Source organism: Bolinopsis microptera, chromosome 10 (assembly GCF_026151205.1).
Source record: "Bolinopsis microptera isolate Bmic1 chromosome 10, MBARI_Bmic_1.0, whole genome shotgun sequence".
In the NCBI taxonomy this organism is placed as follows: Eukaryota; Metazoa; Ctenophora; class Tentaculata; order Lobata; family Bolinopsidae; genus Bolinopsis; species Bolinopsis microptera.
This window is the reverse complement of record NC_087081.1, coordinates 14071807-14089985: the sequence shown is the minus strand read 5'-3', so window position 1 is coordinate 14089985 and position 18179 is coordinate 14071807. Positions and strand designations below refer to the sequence as shown.

At 35.9% G+C, this 18179-nt stretch overlaps 1 protein-coding gene across 2 annotated transcripts; it reads right to left on the bottom strand.

Annotated features, from left to right (window-relative positions):
* Positions 1–210: 210 nt before the first annotated feature.
* On the bottom strand, positions 211–17552 carry LOC134821974 (cystathionine beta-synthase-like). Of its 2 annotated transcripts, XM_063832808.1 has the most exons (16): positions 17485–17552; positions 17271–17356; positions 16739–16839; positions 16491–16628; positions 16168–16317; positions 15878–15942; positions 14584–14653; positions 14289–14380; positions 13831–13970; positions 11206–11317; positions 10846–10994; positions 10500–10645; positions 10129–10226; positions 4996–5080; positions 2593–2778; positions 211–1131 (listed from the first exon to the last, which is right to left on the bottom strand). In XM_063832808.1, exons 1-15 carry the CDS (start codon positions 17509–17511, stop codon positions 2606–2608), a joined length of 1632 nt encoding a protein of 543 aa, XP_063688878.1. In that variant the 5' UTR covers positions 17512–17552; the 3' UTR covers positions 211–1131; positions 2593–2605. The 2 variants fall into 2 exon arrangements, with proteins under 2 accessions (XP_063688878.1, XP_063688879.1); XM_063832809.1 differs by lacking the exon at positions 2593–2778.
* Between the last annotated feature and the right edge of the window lie 627 nt (positions 17553–18179).

Below are 18179 nucleotides of genomic sequence, written 5' to 3'. Positions count from 1 at the left end.
GACTTAATATAATTGACTCGAAGAAATGAAGAGCGGAAACTCCAACTCGCCCTAAATTGAGGAGACACTGGACAGTGGACACAAACTGACTGAGCCAGGAGGTCACGGGACAGGGTATCTGAAATAATCGTATTTTGGATCTTAAAATCGAGTTTTGAAGCTGTAGTGGAACGATAACATATTTGTCAAACTTAAAAAAGGGACACTAGGTTCAATACAAATCGCAGCACTATAAAATGGAAATGTACACTTTTAAATACTTATAACTTAACTACAGTGAAACTTTGGCCGGTTAGATCCGGACAGAGAATAGAGATTATTTTTTTGAAAATAAGTTAGTCTGGATATTAAAGGAATAAGGAATTGGGAAGCTCATTGCTCAATATCATATATGAATATGATGCTTAATATGATTAATTTCACTATCACGCCTGACGTAGAAGTCACACATCCCGGCTATGTTCTAATTATACATAATAAACGGTGGAAACTGAAATCTCGGTTTCGACTGCATTTCGACGGGACTATTAACAAATCTTTAACGTTTGGTCCGGAATCCAGAGTTTCACTGTAGACTATTTTAACTTGACGCAAAAACCCAATCATATAACTTTGCACAAAGAAACCTAAAAAACAACTCATTAAAAAGCAAAGCATGCTAAAACTAAAACAATAGACACTGGTGGGAGATAAAACATATTATGTGACACGTGACAGTGATATTGGGGTTTGATTGGTCAATGATGGCAGCTGACTGGTAAATATATGGCACGTGTCAGAACAAATATGTTTCGGCTCCCAACCAGTATCCCTATCTATAATAATCATGCGGCATATTCTTTGAATGAAAATATACCTAAATAAAATGCTCGTTAGACTTTTAATTAAAAATGTTCAAAACCTCTATGTTAAAATGTCCGAAACCTCTATGTTAAAATGTCCACCGTTTCGAACTCTAAAAATAGATTCATCCCAAAACACGGTCCCTAGGGAACTAGTGGAAACCATTGGTAAGGGGTACTTTAGGTGGTGTTTCCTCTGAGCCTTCGTTCATAAGGTAGTGTACAATATCACTTCTGCTCAGTATACCAAACACGATCTGCTTCTCTGTGTGGACACCGTCATCGTCATCTGAATACAATATTATATATCATATTATTATTGTTTTCTTGGATATGTTTCTATTGATCCCGTCTGATGCGACAAGGAAAAGGCTCCTTGTCGCATCAAACGGGATCAACAGAAATTTACCCAAGAAAACATTTCAACTATGCGACTCATAAATAATATTCCAATCCGGATTTTACACATTGTTATTACTATTATATTATAATGCAAATGGTTAACAATAATTAGTGTTCATTTTACTAGAGTATCATCTATTCCATCTCAATCAGTACTTATTTCAAGCATTTTATTTTCCCGTCGAACATTCCATCTATCATCATGACAAACCGCAATATTAGGTAAAGTTATTTCTGATTTCAAGCAATATTGTGTAACATTTACACGTCTAATTATATCAGGGTATCAAGTTGATTGAGTTTAGTATCCAAATTCCATCCAAATATTAACTTAACGGGTGTAACGGGTTTTGGTAGCACCTTTAAAACACGTTCAATGCTTTCACACAGATTTATATGTTCACAAGGGTAGGAATAATTGTAACGTATAAATTGCCTCTTAAACACAGTACGCAGTGCTAGTATACTGGGCTACTGGCATTAGTTGCCGTATCGTGAATTGAAATGCCCCAAAATGTCGATATAGATCTTTTTCAGGAATTCCTTAAATTTTATTAGAATTTCCAACTGTACTGGCCGTTCACCAGAATAATCATATATTAATTTGTCAGTTATTACTCGAACTAACGTTTTTGATATTTACCATAATATTTTGAAATGAACTAAAAACCACACCAAACTAAAACCACACCAAGCTTATATCTGGAGATGAGAAATTTACCATATTATTATTCATACTGCATACTTTATTAGGTACAAATAAAGTGAATTTATTGCAAATGTAGTGCAAATGTAGTGCAAATGTAGTGCAAATGTAGTGCAAATATAGTGCAAATATAGTGCAAATATAGTGCAAATATAGTGCAAATATAGTGCAAATATAGTGCAAATATAGTGCAAATATAGTGCAAATATAGTGTATTTAGTGCAGTCAAACATCACCCAATTCGAAAAATGTATGAAAAGATTTGAGGGTTAAATGAAAATATTGAGATAAAATTGAAAATTATGTGCTTTTTGGTGAACTCCGAGAGTCTCAGTAAAATAATAAAAGGATGATGCTTTGCTGTTATGATTGAAATTAAAATGCATTGAAAAAAAGTTTAGAATGGCAAAAAAAGGTCATTTGATTGTGCATATATAACATGTTCCGTATCATCACATTTTCGCCATAATTCATTTAAGTGCTGTAAAAATCAGACTCAGAATATATAGATCACTGCAAACATACACTAATATATAACACACGCACACATAAATCAGCAAACCAGCACATTTTCAGTTTTTTAAAGTGAAACATCAGCTTTTAAAGTGAAACATCAGCTTTCACAAAAAAAGTGAAACATACTCAGATCACGGCATCACGACTCATTATCACATGACTTTAAACTTTCGACATCTGATCCGACGGTTTTATCATCTGATACCCCGTTGGTATAAAGGTGAGGTCCAGCTATGATGTAAGCTAACAGGTGGGAGGCGGTGACAGTACCAATGTACATTTCACGTGGTGCAGGTTTGCCGTCATCCTCGTCTGAAAATTACTACAAATGAACTCTTACATCTTACTATATATAAAGCGAGACGATATGTATATTAATAATATATATATATATGTTTATCCGTACCATTTTACTGACGCCACGGCATCAACTTTAACGCGACTTTCCCTGATGCGGGACAGGGATATATGGAAGGGGTTATCTGGCGTAGATCGGACTTAGTTCCGACATATTAGTAGTAGTAGTAGTAGTTACATACTATAAAATTACATACTATTAACTTACATACTATTAACTTAGATACTAATAACTTACATACTGTAAACTTTTATTTCTCTAAAGTGATCGAAATAATAAATAAAAATGTAAATTATGGAAGTTTCGCTAAGAAAGTCTAATAGAACACTTCGTGAAATTTGATCAGAATAAAAATACAATTTTGAAGAATTTAATTATGACTCATCTTAGAGACCACCATGAGTCTATAAACTTACTACAAGCCAAACTCCTTATATTCTACAATATTGTTGTTTATCAATTTTAACTTGCTCCTAATACAAGTAGCCATGGTTTATACGCATTGTCTGGGCAGCATGTCTGCAGCGAATTACGTCAGACAAATATATTTAACCAGCGCTTCTATGAAAATGTAATTCACTTCATTTCACGGGACAAATTAATGCCACATGTTTTTCTGAGAAATTGAGTTACCGAACTTATCAGTGTACATTTATGACTTAGCTGATTCTGGATAAAATAACGCTTTCAAGTCCGATCTCTGAATAATTAAGACAGGATTAATATTGAATTTGTCTGACCGCTAGAGGGAGTTAGTATAGTATTTCATACCCAATGCTCGGTGAGGATGACGTATTAAAAACCGGTTGGGTTATAAATACATCTGTGTAAGAGCCGGTTACACAGGTAACTAGAGTCTTTAGTCTCTAGGGGAAATAATAATCCTACCCTCTCTGCTCTACAATTGTTTCCTTTCATGGTAAACCTTCTAAGTTTTAATAGTTCTTTTTCTTAAGCTTACATCTTTTATACCAGAAGATATAAATGAGGTAAATAAATTACTCTGATGTTGTCTTTTCTTATTATTAAATAGTCAAAGATATCTTTTGAGACAAAAATGTAGGGGTACAAGTCCGGATGGTAGCAAAGAACCAAAAATGTAGGGGTACATTTTCCGGATGGTAGCAAAGAACCAAAAATGTAGGGGTACATTTTTCGGATGGTAGCAAAGAACCAAAAATGTAGGGGTACATTTTCCGGATGGTAGCAAAGAACCAAAAATGTAGGGGTACATTTTTCGGATGGTAGCAAAGAACCAAAAATGTAGGGGTACATTTTCCGGATGGTAGCAAAGAACCAAAAATGGTCCATCTTATTTTTAAAACACTCGATCAGACAGTAACCACGTAAATGTAGATAGAATAGTGATATAGGGTGATATAGGAACTAGTCATGAATTACACTTGAAGATTTGTGAAATGTTTGAAATTGTAGCTTCCACATTTCTTAGACCAGTTAAATTCGTTTACACACATAACAGCTAGTTTATAGAAAATGAAATTAACATCCTAACTCTAACTGGATTCCTCTCTTTTGTTGAAGCTCACTAATATTAATAATTTGACAAAAGTCTGAATCCGTCTGTACCATATTATAAGCTACTAGCTACAAAGTGTTGCATATTTGTGAATACGTCTGTACCATATTATAAGCTACTAGCTACTAGGTGTTGCATATTTGTGAGGTGGTAAGAAACACGTGGACTCTACTTTATTTGAACCACGAACTAACAAACCTGAGAATGTTCACATTTAAGTTGGTTTGGTTATAATAAACCAGGATTACCATGTTTAATTATATTGCACAAAGAAAGTCCACTGAACTAAGCTAACGTTTTCTAACTGGCAAGCTTTCAGCAGGGTTATTGTTGACCATGCAATAATTACTATTAGTATAATAAATAAATAAATTCTAACATTTATTACACGCTTCGACATTAAAATAAACCCGACAAAGATGTACATTTAAGTCATTCAAGCGAGACTTAGTGTTGAAATACCAAGATTATGGACTTTTTTATCAGTTCAGATTTTATGAACAAATATTTGTATGAAGTTACCAAAATTATTATGATTATAACTATGTATAATTAATATGATCATAATTAATGTAATAGCATAATTACTATTAGTATGATTGGTGTAATTTATAGTATTATAAGTATTACTCACAGTACTGCCACCCTTTGGTAACGATGACGAAGTGATCGTGGTCCAACATCTTAGAAACTACAGCCAGAGATGTATCCACAGAAACCTGCGAGAATTACGTCATGTTACGTCATACTACACCATTTAACGTCATACTACACCATGTTACGTCATGATACGTACGCTTCTATTCTATAGTTAAAAGACTTAAAGTTGGCGGTTAATATCGACTACCGAGCAACATCTAGTTACTTCTGACAACGTGACGATGTAAACTGTAATTTCAAGTGGTATTATCAGACAACACCCAATCTTTCCGTTAGATAGTAATAACTTGGGTTTCCATTTCCGCCCGGACTCAATAATCCGAAAACCGTTCAGTACGAAGTCCCATTTATGGGCAATTCCACCGTGACGGACACCACGATTATGCCATTTTTTAAAGTTCAAACGAATGTTGTGCTCAGGATGTTGCTTCTTTATCAGTTTAAACTATTTATTAGTCCACATTTAACCTTTCTATAGGTTGTGTGAAAATTTCAGACCCCTACCATTATTACTTTCTGAGATAGCACCCCTGTGACGGACGCGACTAAAATATGACACTTTTTTTGGGTGTCTACTCAGAAGGTACCCAAATCTATCTCAAAACGTTATCTATTATCTTTAATTTGGACATGCAGTGATAGAAAAAGGTTTAGGGATTTCTGAGATACCATTTTTTTGGAGATTGCTCAGTTTTTAGTTGCGTGGCGCCATTTTCAAATTGTGACGGACGTGACTGTGACGGACACACGTTTTTTTTCAATTCCTCCAAATCTTCTATTTGACACTTTTATCTTGTTCAGTGACCTTCATTCTATATTTATGCCAATTTTTAGGCCGCAAGTACTTCCACGAGGTCTGCAATAGCCAAATCGTCCATTTTGGGCATACGCTAGGGTATCAATCTAGGGGCAGCAATTATTTCTCTACTTGAACAAATTTATAACTCTGGTAAAACATTCATCTCTGTTCAACACATCACACTGTTGAGACCATCTCCCAAAAGTTTCATTACTTTAGTGTTTAAAATGTGGAAGATATTGAATTTTTACTTCAAAAATATGCGAAAATAGGGTAAAGTCCATTTTTTGTGCCTTTTACCCCTGAAAAAGGTTAAGGCAAATAAAATGGCAAAACTCAGTAAATTTAATTATTGAATTGCATATGATGTTATTTGATAGTCTAGTCAACATAGTCAAACCTTATTTGACTTCAATTTGTCTTGGTTTTAGTCAAAATAATGGAAATATGGATAAAAATGGCTAAAAGTGAGCCGTAAGCCCATATATGGGCATATACAAAATTATACATAACTCAGTCATTTTCTGTCCAATTTTCGATTTGACAACAATGTTTTGTTAAGGACGGTCTCAGCTTTAACAAAAATGCATTTAAAGTCTGTTAAAATATTTTTTGGAACATTTTTTTTTAAATGTGACGGACGCGACAAGTTGGGACAAAATTTTTTTCTTAAAAGATACAAGTCTGATAATTTCTACGGTACTCCCTTACCTTCAGAAGAGATAGGTTACAGTGGTTTTTTGAATATAATAGCACTATGTGGCTCTGAAAAAACTTTTTTGCTTAATTTTGTGACGGACGCGACACCATCTTTGTGGAAATTTTTTAGAAAAAGTATTTGAGCAACGGTTTTGAAACTTTGCATAGCTCTCATTCTTATGCCTATGCTTAAGTGTATGGAATTTCATAGAGAAATATTGCTGCATACCCAAACTATGGCCCTTTGAAAATTTGAATGATTTTTTAAATTTCCGAGTAGTGTTCCTTTGAATGAGAAAAATCAAAAGTTAATGCAATATGAAACAAAAAACTTTTGTTGACCTGTAAGGTTAATAGTCTAATGAACATATTTTAACCAAAATTAGGTGCCTATCTTAACATTTTTCATTTTCACCAAGTGGAACCTTACCGTGGAATTGCCCTTATGTAGATTTATAATTTATATGGATTTAACCGTTGCAGATTGAGAAATGAGAATATAAAAACACAAATCATCAACATGCTGTGTGTCGAGTGAGCCCCAATGATATTACACATGATATTCCCGATCAATAGAACGGTCCTGTTCGACCTGTTAACACACTCAGCAGTGCACCGTGTTACTTTTAGGCGGCGGCGGTCTGGACGCCAAAATTGGCCGGTGGCGACGGTCTCACTATGAGATATCCAAACCGCGGTCTGTGAGGTGTACTGTGTAGTGTGTACATTATGGTAATTTGGTTGTGTAACTTATGTATTTGAATCGCTTTCTTAATATCACTCTACATTGAAGAACTAATTTATCGTTAACAGCTGTATTTGTTGATCTGACGGCCAATACCTCAAAGACCGCGGTCTGGGTCAAAATTTCGTGGCGGCGGTCTGGGAGAAAATTTCGCGGCGCCGAATCGCGGTGGTGTACGTCTCTGACATTCAGAGTATTCATAGTTAGGGCTGGGATTATTTAAAACAAAATTCGTACTAATATTGTCACTGGTATTATTATCACGATATTATTCTTGCAGTTTAAGAGAAAAATAAGCCAATCCTTTTAGAACGCAAGCGTCTTCTTTGTAACTCATAATGTGAATTGTGAGCTGTGGATCTAATTTCGGTAAAGTATCTAATCCAGTCCTTATCGCTGGCTAGAATTGATCACGTTATCAACCGACTGTACCTTGTGACTACGACACACTGTAACCACGTGCCCGACAAACTGGTGCTGTACCATACCAACACAATATGTCTTGCGTCTTGTCAAATTGGCAAAGCGTGATAAGACTAACAAGATAATGTAATTTTGTACAATACGTCAATACGATGTAATTTCTGTCTGCACTCAGGGACTGTAATACGTGTAGGAATGAGATAAGAAACATTTCCGTTGGAAACAAATTATTTACGTCAGTAAAATAATCAGATGAGGAAAATAATAACCAGAACTAATGTAATATTATATTATGCAATGCTCCGATCGAGAAACTTACTTAACATCGTTACATTAATAATGTCATTATGTAGAATATTGTAACTAAACACATAACTATCTTTAAGATCCCAGATTCACGGGGAACCCTCACAATAGGGGTCTGGTTTCAACCCAAACCCTGGCGGATTGTTAACTTGTTAAGGGTACAGCTGGTAGCGGGTGAAATACCGGAAAATGTTTGTCAACATTTTGTTATTTTAAACTTTGACGACGCGGACGGTAATCTGTTTGAATTTTAAAAAGGTTCTTAACACAATCTTCACTGTACATCAATCATATTATAATATTGCCAGGACTTTCCACAGTATCTTTATCCCCAGAATTAACATTGCGAAAATAATATTGACAAACATTGTCGTGACCCCAATATTTCTAACCATGATGGTACCAGCTGTACTGGTAATGAGTTTTACATGAAGATGCGAACTAACAAAACAGATGAAAAGGGAGCCTTCTTGAGCTTGAGGCGAGAAGTTGCGCAAAAGAGCAGAACAATACAAACTTAAGATGTTCGTCCGTCGAAGTTGGTACGGGGTAGCAGAATTAAGATTTATCTGAAAATAACACCCTCTCCTCTAGTCTTCCCTCATGTTTATAAACATAAAAGAAGTAGGCACCGAGTTATTGTCAGTCTCCCAACTGACAACACTCCACTTTGTACAAAAGAAATCATTGACAACTATTGTTATCCAAAAGTAACACATCTCATCCAGCTCACATTATATAAAATCTCCGACCGTAAAACTCAGCCTCATAACGAAATGACCATGTTGAGTTCCGCCCTCCTTCTCCTCTCAGCGCTCTCCTTATCTGACGCTCAAGCGGGCTACCCACACTGGCCCAAACAGTACAAATGGAGCTGGGCTGGCGCTCTGCCAGGACACGACTGCATCTCCGTGACGGAACCAGGAGCACCAGACTGGGCCGATAACAAGTTGTGCTGGGAAACTGGATACAGGAACCCCGGTCTGAGGTGGAGTTGGGGTGGAGTTATTCCTGGAATGAAGTGTACACGTGTCGCAGATCAAATACCTGGCCATTGGATAGATAACTACTTGTGTGTTCCCCGGGATTCTCCTTTAGATTTTTCTTTCTCGTGGGCTGGAGATGTTCGGGGAAAAGGCTGTATTCTCATCGATGAACCTGGGACCCCGGCTTGGAATGATAACTATCTCTGCGCTTCTGTTGGTGTAGGACGTTGAACTCATGCAGCATTGGGCTCATAGTCATTCAGTTGATTGAATTGAAATAATAATATTTTGTATTTGGTTCAATTTTACGATCGACTGTTCATATCTTTTAGTCATTATTTCGATAAAGCATTTCAATAACTTAATTAAATCGCCCATAATACCGGTATAAAGAATTCTTTCCAATACTTGTGTCTTGTGACCCTTTATCTCATACAATACTCTCAACAAAGGTTAACCTCCCGACTGTGAGTTTGTTCTAGAACGGTTCGTGTAATAATATGTTAAAATAACAGGCACTAGAGTCGAGGTTATGAAAATATGTAACGGGGACGAAGACAATACGGTTGTGGGTTTATAAAGCCTCCCTGGCAGCAGGAGCTGCTGGAATAGTGTAGAAAGACTAAACGTTAAGTATGGCTATAATAGCTGCATCTATCTTGGAATTGTCACTTGTCAGAATAGCAAAACGAATCAATGATTAAATCTATCCAAGTTTTCAAAGTTTAATAAAATATGTTCATTTGCCAAGGCATGATCGGAATGTTGGATCATTGCCAGGACAACAGAAAAGGCATGATCAGAATATTGGATCAGTGCCAACTGAACAAACAAGCATATTATTTAGCACACATTCTTGTCTCTGTTTAACAGGGTGGCAACTTTAGAGCTCTTTAGCAAAATGGAATTATTATTCCAAATTATTACGTATGATTATAATTTCAGTCTTGAAATTAAAATATTTTAATTAGGGCATCACACTTCATGATCATTACGAGGTTGCAGTAAACGTTTAACACAGCGTTAACAAATTTTGTAACTAAATCGATTGTCATCAATCGATATCATTAATTCGTCAATTGTTCAACTTGAAAGAGTTCAATAATGAGTGTTAAATCATTCCAATTAGTAATTGAACCGCTTAAATACCTTTTGGAATTGGTTGTACATGACTTTGGAGACAGGATCCTGAGCTGCAGCTTGACCTTTAGTAACCTTTCTCATCATGTTATGAAGCGTTACTGCTCCTGTAATAATTATTCTATTAATAGATTATATCAATATAATATATTATATTGATAGATCAGATGGATGTATAATGTAATGTAGATAATTAAGTGATTAATATATTTCGTATATTTTGAAAATTCCTCAAACTGTTCATGTTTTGGTCCCCTACTTCAGAGAAATAATCAAGATTTGAATAGCACGTGTTATGACGTCACATCACGTGGTATGACGTCACACCACCTGTTACAATGTCACAGCACCTGTTGTAATGTCACACCATACAATATTACCTGAAATAGAGCCGTCAGTGTCCACAACAGGAAGCTGATCCACGTTCCTATCATTCATGATCTGCATTGCAGTCTGACACTTCATTGAGGATGAGATGATAATTGGATCCTTCATGGCTATCACAGACACGGGCAACTTGTGCCACCTGCCAAAATAAGCTATTATATTGGAATATAATAAGAGAAAAATTAAAATTTAAAATGAAAGTAAGAGGAACGACAAATAAATCTAAGTGAGAGGTTGATGACCCGATCAATCGACTAAACTGATCAGTCAATTTAAGAACTTAAAACCATTCCATTGCAAGTTAACTTAAAGAAAGAGAAAGAGAAAGTGAGTGCATACCATTGAAGCGACAATTCGTCCTCCTCAGAAGGGTTCAGGAATCCATTCTCTATCATCCAGTCATCAGAGAGGTATTTAGTCATGTAGTTCCTTACTGAGTCTGGCAGGATGGCGACAACTCGGGCCCCAGCAGGCAGATGACGCGCTGCCTGTAATTAGCGGCAATTAGTGATAATAATTAGCGGCAATTAGCGAAAATAATTAGAGTTATTAAAAACTCTCGATTTACTTGTAAAGTTATAAAGAACTTAATACTGAATGATTAGTTTCAACTACGACTGAACTGATAGTAAACAATTAATTAATTAACTAACTAACTATTCAATTAACTTATTAATTGATTAATTAATTGGTAATTACCTCGACAGCACAGTAGACGTTAGCACCGCAACTTCCGCCGCAAAGCAGTCCCTCCTGCCTGATGAGTTGGCGGGACATGGCAAAAGAGGGCCCATCCTCACTCTTCATCCATCTGAAGGGATAAAATCATGTTATATTATTATCTTTGCCATTTAAATGTATTTCAATCATTAACAAAATTTAAATTAACTCTTGAAATTAAGTATTCTTTTTACACTAATTCTACTGGTGGTGGCAATGCTAACATATTTCTAACACATTTTAAAATATTATTTCTAACACATTTCTCAACTGAGATACTTGGTTTTTTCTTCCTTAATGTTTCAACAATTTCAATGTTGAGGAAAAAATGAGACAGCCGTATGCATACTTGGTTTGTTTGCATAACCTGTTTGCTTGTAATAGTGTAAGAAGTGTTGTTAAGGTAGCCTAACCTAAACAGCATAATTTCTAAATAATTATATTGCCTTATTTACTATTTTTCCTTGAATATCTATAATAATATCTATAGTCTATACCATATTGTTGTACGGCGTTTAAGGCGTTGCTTGTGCGAAAACATTATATAATTTGTATCCAGTTTCTTGAAAATGTACATTTCCCTAATATAATTTGTTATATGAAACCCAATAACAAGCCCAACTTAGCAATACTCTGACACCCTCCTGCTCCTCCCTCCTCCCCACCTTCTTTCCATCTTGTTAAGTCACAACAATAATCCTGCTCCTCTCCCTCCTCTCCCTCAGCAGCACCGTCTACACCTACCTAACCCTAGTAAACACCTACAACCTCCTCCCTGACCCTACCCAATACATCAAACTAACCGCTGTACTCCTGACACTGGCTGCTCTCTCCATTTCCCTACTAAACGAACACATCTACACGCTCCCCCCTGGTACGCTACTTCCTGCCATGTACTTAATACAGGGCACCCTGTTATTGCAGTACGGGGTTGTCATGTACCAGGCTGCTTGGTCACCTTATATCCGGCTGGGTGTGGTTGTTATCTTTACAGTCCCTCTCAGTCTTATAGCCCACTTTGATAAGACTTACTTTCAGAGACATTTGTTTATAGAGTTGGGGCGGCAGTATGGGGTTAGGTTGGGTGTCATTAATTCAGCTAGATCGGTTATAGATAACGTTGTGGCAGCTGTGCAGGTTGTCATTGTAGGACTGGTATACAACATGTTTACTCTGGAACTTTCCTCGCTTATTTTATGCACTTCCTGCTTTGTTTTCTCCTTAGCAATAGCTTCAATCTCATTTCTCTTCTTTCGAGATTACAGCGGCACTCCCAAACGGGCTAAGAAATCAGTCTCACTGTTCGGTAACATCAAGACCCAATTCAGCTCACTTGTCCACAGCAAGATTAGAAAAGTTTTACTAGTACAGATCCTGGACACCACCACCATAACTCACACCTACGTGTACTTGTTCCTACTGAGTGCCGGACTTGATGAGCTGACTATGAGTTATCTGTCTGGAGCTACTAACTTACTGTTCCTCTTATCTGCTCTGCTCAACGTTATCAAGTATCGCTTCAAATGGAGTGATAGATTCGCGGATATGTTCATTCTGGGGCATTTCATCAGTTTGATAGTATCTGCATATCTCAGTTCCTGCTGGTTCTACACTACATTTATAAGTGAGAAGGAGGAGGAGATAGGAGAAGACACTGATAACACCATGCCAATATGGATGGTTATCTACTTTCTCCTAACATTATCTACCGGAGTGATAACAGGTACGATATCACTGATAAGAGAAGAGTTCGAACAGGATACTATCCCAGCCCAAGATAGAGGTTCTATCTCGGGGGTTAACAAGTTCCTGTCCCTGACACTACACTTGGTTCTGTCCCTAACTAACCTCTTTTTAACTGAGACATATCTTTACCTGGTTAACATGACGATCTCTGTGACAGTTCACATTGTTTCTCTTTGTCTGATGATAAGTTACAAGTATGATGATGTCAAAGGTGCTTTATTACACGACGCTACGGAGGAGGAGGTGGTGCTCCTTAAATCTTGATGATGTTTAGTGATGAGGAGGTGGTGCTCCTCAAATCCTTATGATGTTTAGTGATGAGGAGGTGGTGCCCCTTAAATCTTGATGATGTTTAGTGATGAGGAGGCGGTGCTCCTTAAATCTTGATGATGTTTAGTGATGAGGAGGCGGTGCTCCTTAAATCTTGATCATGATGTTTAGTGATGAGGAGGTGGTGCTCCTTAAATCTTGATGATCTTTCAGCAGGAGCTAAAGGTTTGAGACAGAAGAAGCAGTAATAGTGGAATGTGAGTGGAATGTGAGTGGAACACAAGACCGTTCCTAAAATGTGTGCTCATATCGAGAACATTTGTTTTCGATGCGGCCGAGCAAATGCTTAATTTCATGGAAATTATTTCCTTTGGATTTCAATTCTTATTTTTTACTGATTTGAAATTTAAAATGTGTTTTGTAACGTGTTTAATTTTACAATTGTCATAGAAATGAAGGTTATTTTCGGAAAATTTGTATTTTTAAGTTCAAAATTGCATCTGCCCAAGCTCTAAAAAGTCTTACAGATATATTTTTAAAGGACTCTTGCCCCCAACTATCAAGTAATATAAATAGAAGATAACTAACTTGTCGATACAGTCTCTGTCTAGAACAGTAGGTATGAAGTCGTATCCTGTTCCCTCCACGTGGTACGCCTCACCTTCCCTCTCCTTGTTTAGAGATTCTGGATATGCTAGACTAGAACCTTCTGGGTCAACTCCTACAATCTGTCAAACACAAGGAAATACTTTCAGACAAATATTATACGAGATAATACTGCGTTTATATGTTGTACGTATCCAGACTAATTTCGAGGCTCCGAGTCGGTGATTATGATACACCGATTGGCGATTGCCCTTATAAGGTCATGACGAACAGATTAAAATACTTAATAGGCTCATCTAGTCAAAATAAATCATATCTTCAAAATGGGACCAGGCCAAGTATCATAATTCCTAACCACAAAGGGTAGACTTAGAAACAGCATGATTCAGGGGCTCGTCTGAATTATTTGTAAATAAACATTAAACAACTATAACACATACCACAATGTTTGGCAGCTTCTCCTTGAGTTTTCTGGCGATACCAGTAACTGTTCCCCCAGTTCCTGTTCCTGCGACTACCATGTCAATCTTACCTGGAAAATAATATTAGTTACAGGAAGAGTAAACACAACTTCTGAGTTCTGTAGATTGAAACAAAATCACCTTTAAATGATTAAATACAAATTTTATAATCTCATGTTTTCATCACTAACCACTTTGCAGTTAAAGAAGCAGTGGAAATCTACAATACAATTAATCTGCAATACAAATAGTTATATTATTCTTTAATCTTTACCGTCCATCTGGTGGAATAATTCCTCAGCAGTATCATCATAATGAGCAATGGGGTTGTACTCGTTCCGGTACTGAAATATAACTATATTAATTACAACACTACAAATCTGTTACATTTATTGAGAATTATGTAACGTGATGGAAATATTCTAAGCGGGTAATATCCTGTCCAAACCCAGGATACCTTAGGAACGACAAATTTAGTCTACCATAAATTTAGTCAAACTTTTGACTACAATTGTTGTAAACCAAATTTCATGTGACTAAATTTTTCGGCGACTAATTTTGAAGTAGACCAAAATTTTAGTAGAGCATATTATATGAATTAAATTTTATTGAGCTTACATTCTTTATCAAATGTTTATGATAAACAGTTAAATATCGCTAACTGTACACATAACAGGTCCCTACTGCGTGTAATAAGAAATTGTATGCTATGATATGTAACTAATGTATGTAACATGTTGGCTCGCCGTGGGCCCATGGGAAATTTCTGATACATGTGTTCCGTTGTCTGTATTTAGTTAACTATAAAGTATGACTTTATATGCGAAATTGAAGGGAAAAAATATGTATAAATAAATAAATAAATGGAATGGAAAATGGTCTAGAAAAGTCAAAAAATTCGACTAAAATTGTTGTAGACTAAAAATTTGCGAAATTTGCGCCTAAAATTATGGTAACCAAAATTATAGTAACCAAATTTATTGTGACCCAAATTTGTTGGCCCTAAGGTACATAACATGAAGACCTTGTTGTGACTTGTATGAAAAGCATTAATACAGAGAATAACAGTCAAGCCGAGTTTAAAAGCTAACTTTTCAGTGTAGCTTTGTTTAAAACGAGCTTGCTGTTCAATTACTAATGATACAATTTATTGAATTATCGGTAACATGCCTTGTAATTTGAAACTTAAATTTATATCTAAACTTTTAAAATTGGTATTATCACGGTGTATATATTGTCGACCCAAAATACCGTAACTTATAACATATTCCCTGGGGGATGTGCGTTGATAACGAGGAATTTTGTGACCTTTTACTTTAAATCAGTTTACTTTTAAAACAACTTATAACTTATATGGGTTATATATTATATAACTTTCAATTATGATATAGAGGGAAACTTAACTACTTAAAATTCCTACTATGGTTCAAATTTCCGAACTTAATCTCAACTTTCCACTCTGTTATTGATTATGCGGCTCTAAAACATGCATTTAATTATTTAAAATAATCTAAATAAAACACTGTTTACTGTAGGTGGCCGTTATATCGAAGGAAGTGATAAACTACCTGATCCAAAATAATAGAGTTAGGAATTTCATCCATCAGCTTCTGGGCCACAGCAATGTGAGATTCTGAAGATTTTACAGTTAAATCATTTGGCCTGCTCGCCATCTAGAGCCAACAAAATTTTTCTTTTGACCTACAGACTGGACAATAATGATAGGATAAGACCATTCATAAATTTCTCATTATTATTTTAATGACTTCTTTTGTAAAGCCATTCTAATGGAAAAGCGAAACTACCCACAGTTTACCCTGATTATAAAATAGGTTAAAAAAAGAGAATAAAAAATAACCTTGACTGTCGAAAGCAGCAGAAGTAGGCGTCCTGACGATTTCAGCACCCAGTGCCCTCAAAACACTGACCTTCTCATTACTCATCTTCTCTGGCATAACAATGATACAGCGATAACCTTTCACAGCAGCTGTCAGTGCCAGTCCGATACCTGGAATGGGAAGGGAAGGTATTGACGAGCATGATTCTATTTTATAATGATCAGATCTTAGGTTTCTGCATATCAAGTATACAAAACTTGCAGTTATAACTGCAAGTTATAACTGCAATATAAATATAGGCAGATAACTTATAAACTATAAAATTCACCGGTTTATCCCTCACCTGTATTTCCAGAGGTTGGTTCAATAAGAGTGTGAACGCCAGGTTTGATAGTTCCAGCTTTCTCTGCTTCCTCAACCATTCTCAATCCTATCCTATCTTTTACACTGCCCCCCGAATTGAAGAACTCACACTTCGCGACTGATCAGATATTTTGTCAATTGTCACGAATCACAAATTAGAATTGAAGTGAAAAATACAGCTAAGATTGGAGTTTCTGTATTCATTCAAGTGAACTGAGCTTTACTTACAGAGGTCACACTTGAGGCCTTTGTCCTTTTTAATCCTATCAAGCCTAACCAGGGGAGTGTTGCCAATATGATCCAAAATGTTATCCAATACACCAAACTTTCTGAAAATACAAATTATGTGATTCTTCCCATTCTCACTGTATTATTACTGTATTCTTACTGTATTCTTACTGTATTCTTACTGTATTCTTACTGTATTCTTACTGTATTCTTACTGTATTCTTACTGGTTAAACTTAAATGATACTGAGTGCAGTCTGTTGATACAATATATTATTATTATTTTGAATTAAGAGGCTTACGTAAGCTGTTTCCAATTTAAAATTGAGAATAAAATATGATTATATGTATTCCACTGTGACTACTATAATTCTACTTACGGTGGTGCCCACTTGTTGTGTTCATGAGGACTACTATAATTCTACTTACGGTGGTGCCCACTTGTTGTGTACGTGGGGACTACTATAATTCTACTCACGGTGGTCATGGTGCCCACTTGTTGTGTACATGAGGACTACTATAATTCTACTTACGGTGGTGCCCACTTGTTGTGTACGTGAGGACTAGGTTCAGATGATCCAATTGCCCATTTACAGTCCGAGGGCTTATCTGGTCGAATCTGAAATGATATGAAGCATAATCAGTTAATATCTTACATAATCATGGCTTGTTAATTGTAAATCGAGAATCAATAAGTAATTGTTAAAAAATGTTATATACTGAAGTAATAGCATGGCAATATTTTACCGCTAATGTCCATTCTGTGACACTCATTGAAGAAGGATTTCGTGCATCTGCTTTGTATGGGCATGCCATGACCTATGAAAAAGAAAAAAAACTGTTAAAATATACCAATTTAAATTTTACTGCTGTTAATCATTAAATCAAGCAAGTTTGCAGTACACTCAAATGCAACTTATAGTTTTGTATATTAGACTAAAATTCCCTTGAATATGTACTGTAGCTGTCTAACCATGCATATTTATATGTATATTGTTATAACAATTCTGGGACAGCAAGGACATCCTTAAGTAGGTTTGACCTCACAGAAAAATCGCTTTCTGTAACAACTTGCACTTTCTGTAGATATCAAATCTATAGACAATATAAAGACCTAAAGCAAGACTATTTTTTCTTGACCCTTGATTGATGAATTTCGTGACAAAGGCAAGATGATTATATAATGATATTAAATCAGGGTAGCAAGTAGATGGTCACTACCCCTTTCAGTGATTTTGATTCTCTAATTCCGTCGAATCTTACATCTCTAACAGTGTAACTGTACAGGATCGATGAAAACCATTTCAGTATAAACCATTCGCAAATAAGCATAGTGAAGATAAAAATTATGTCATATTATTATATAAGGTCGACTTTTGAGGGATAAAACATATATGATAAAAACGATATAATCCTGGAACTGGAAAAAGTCCTGCTCAAAT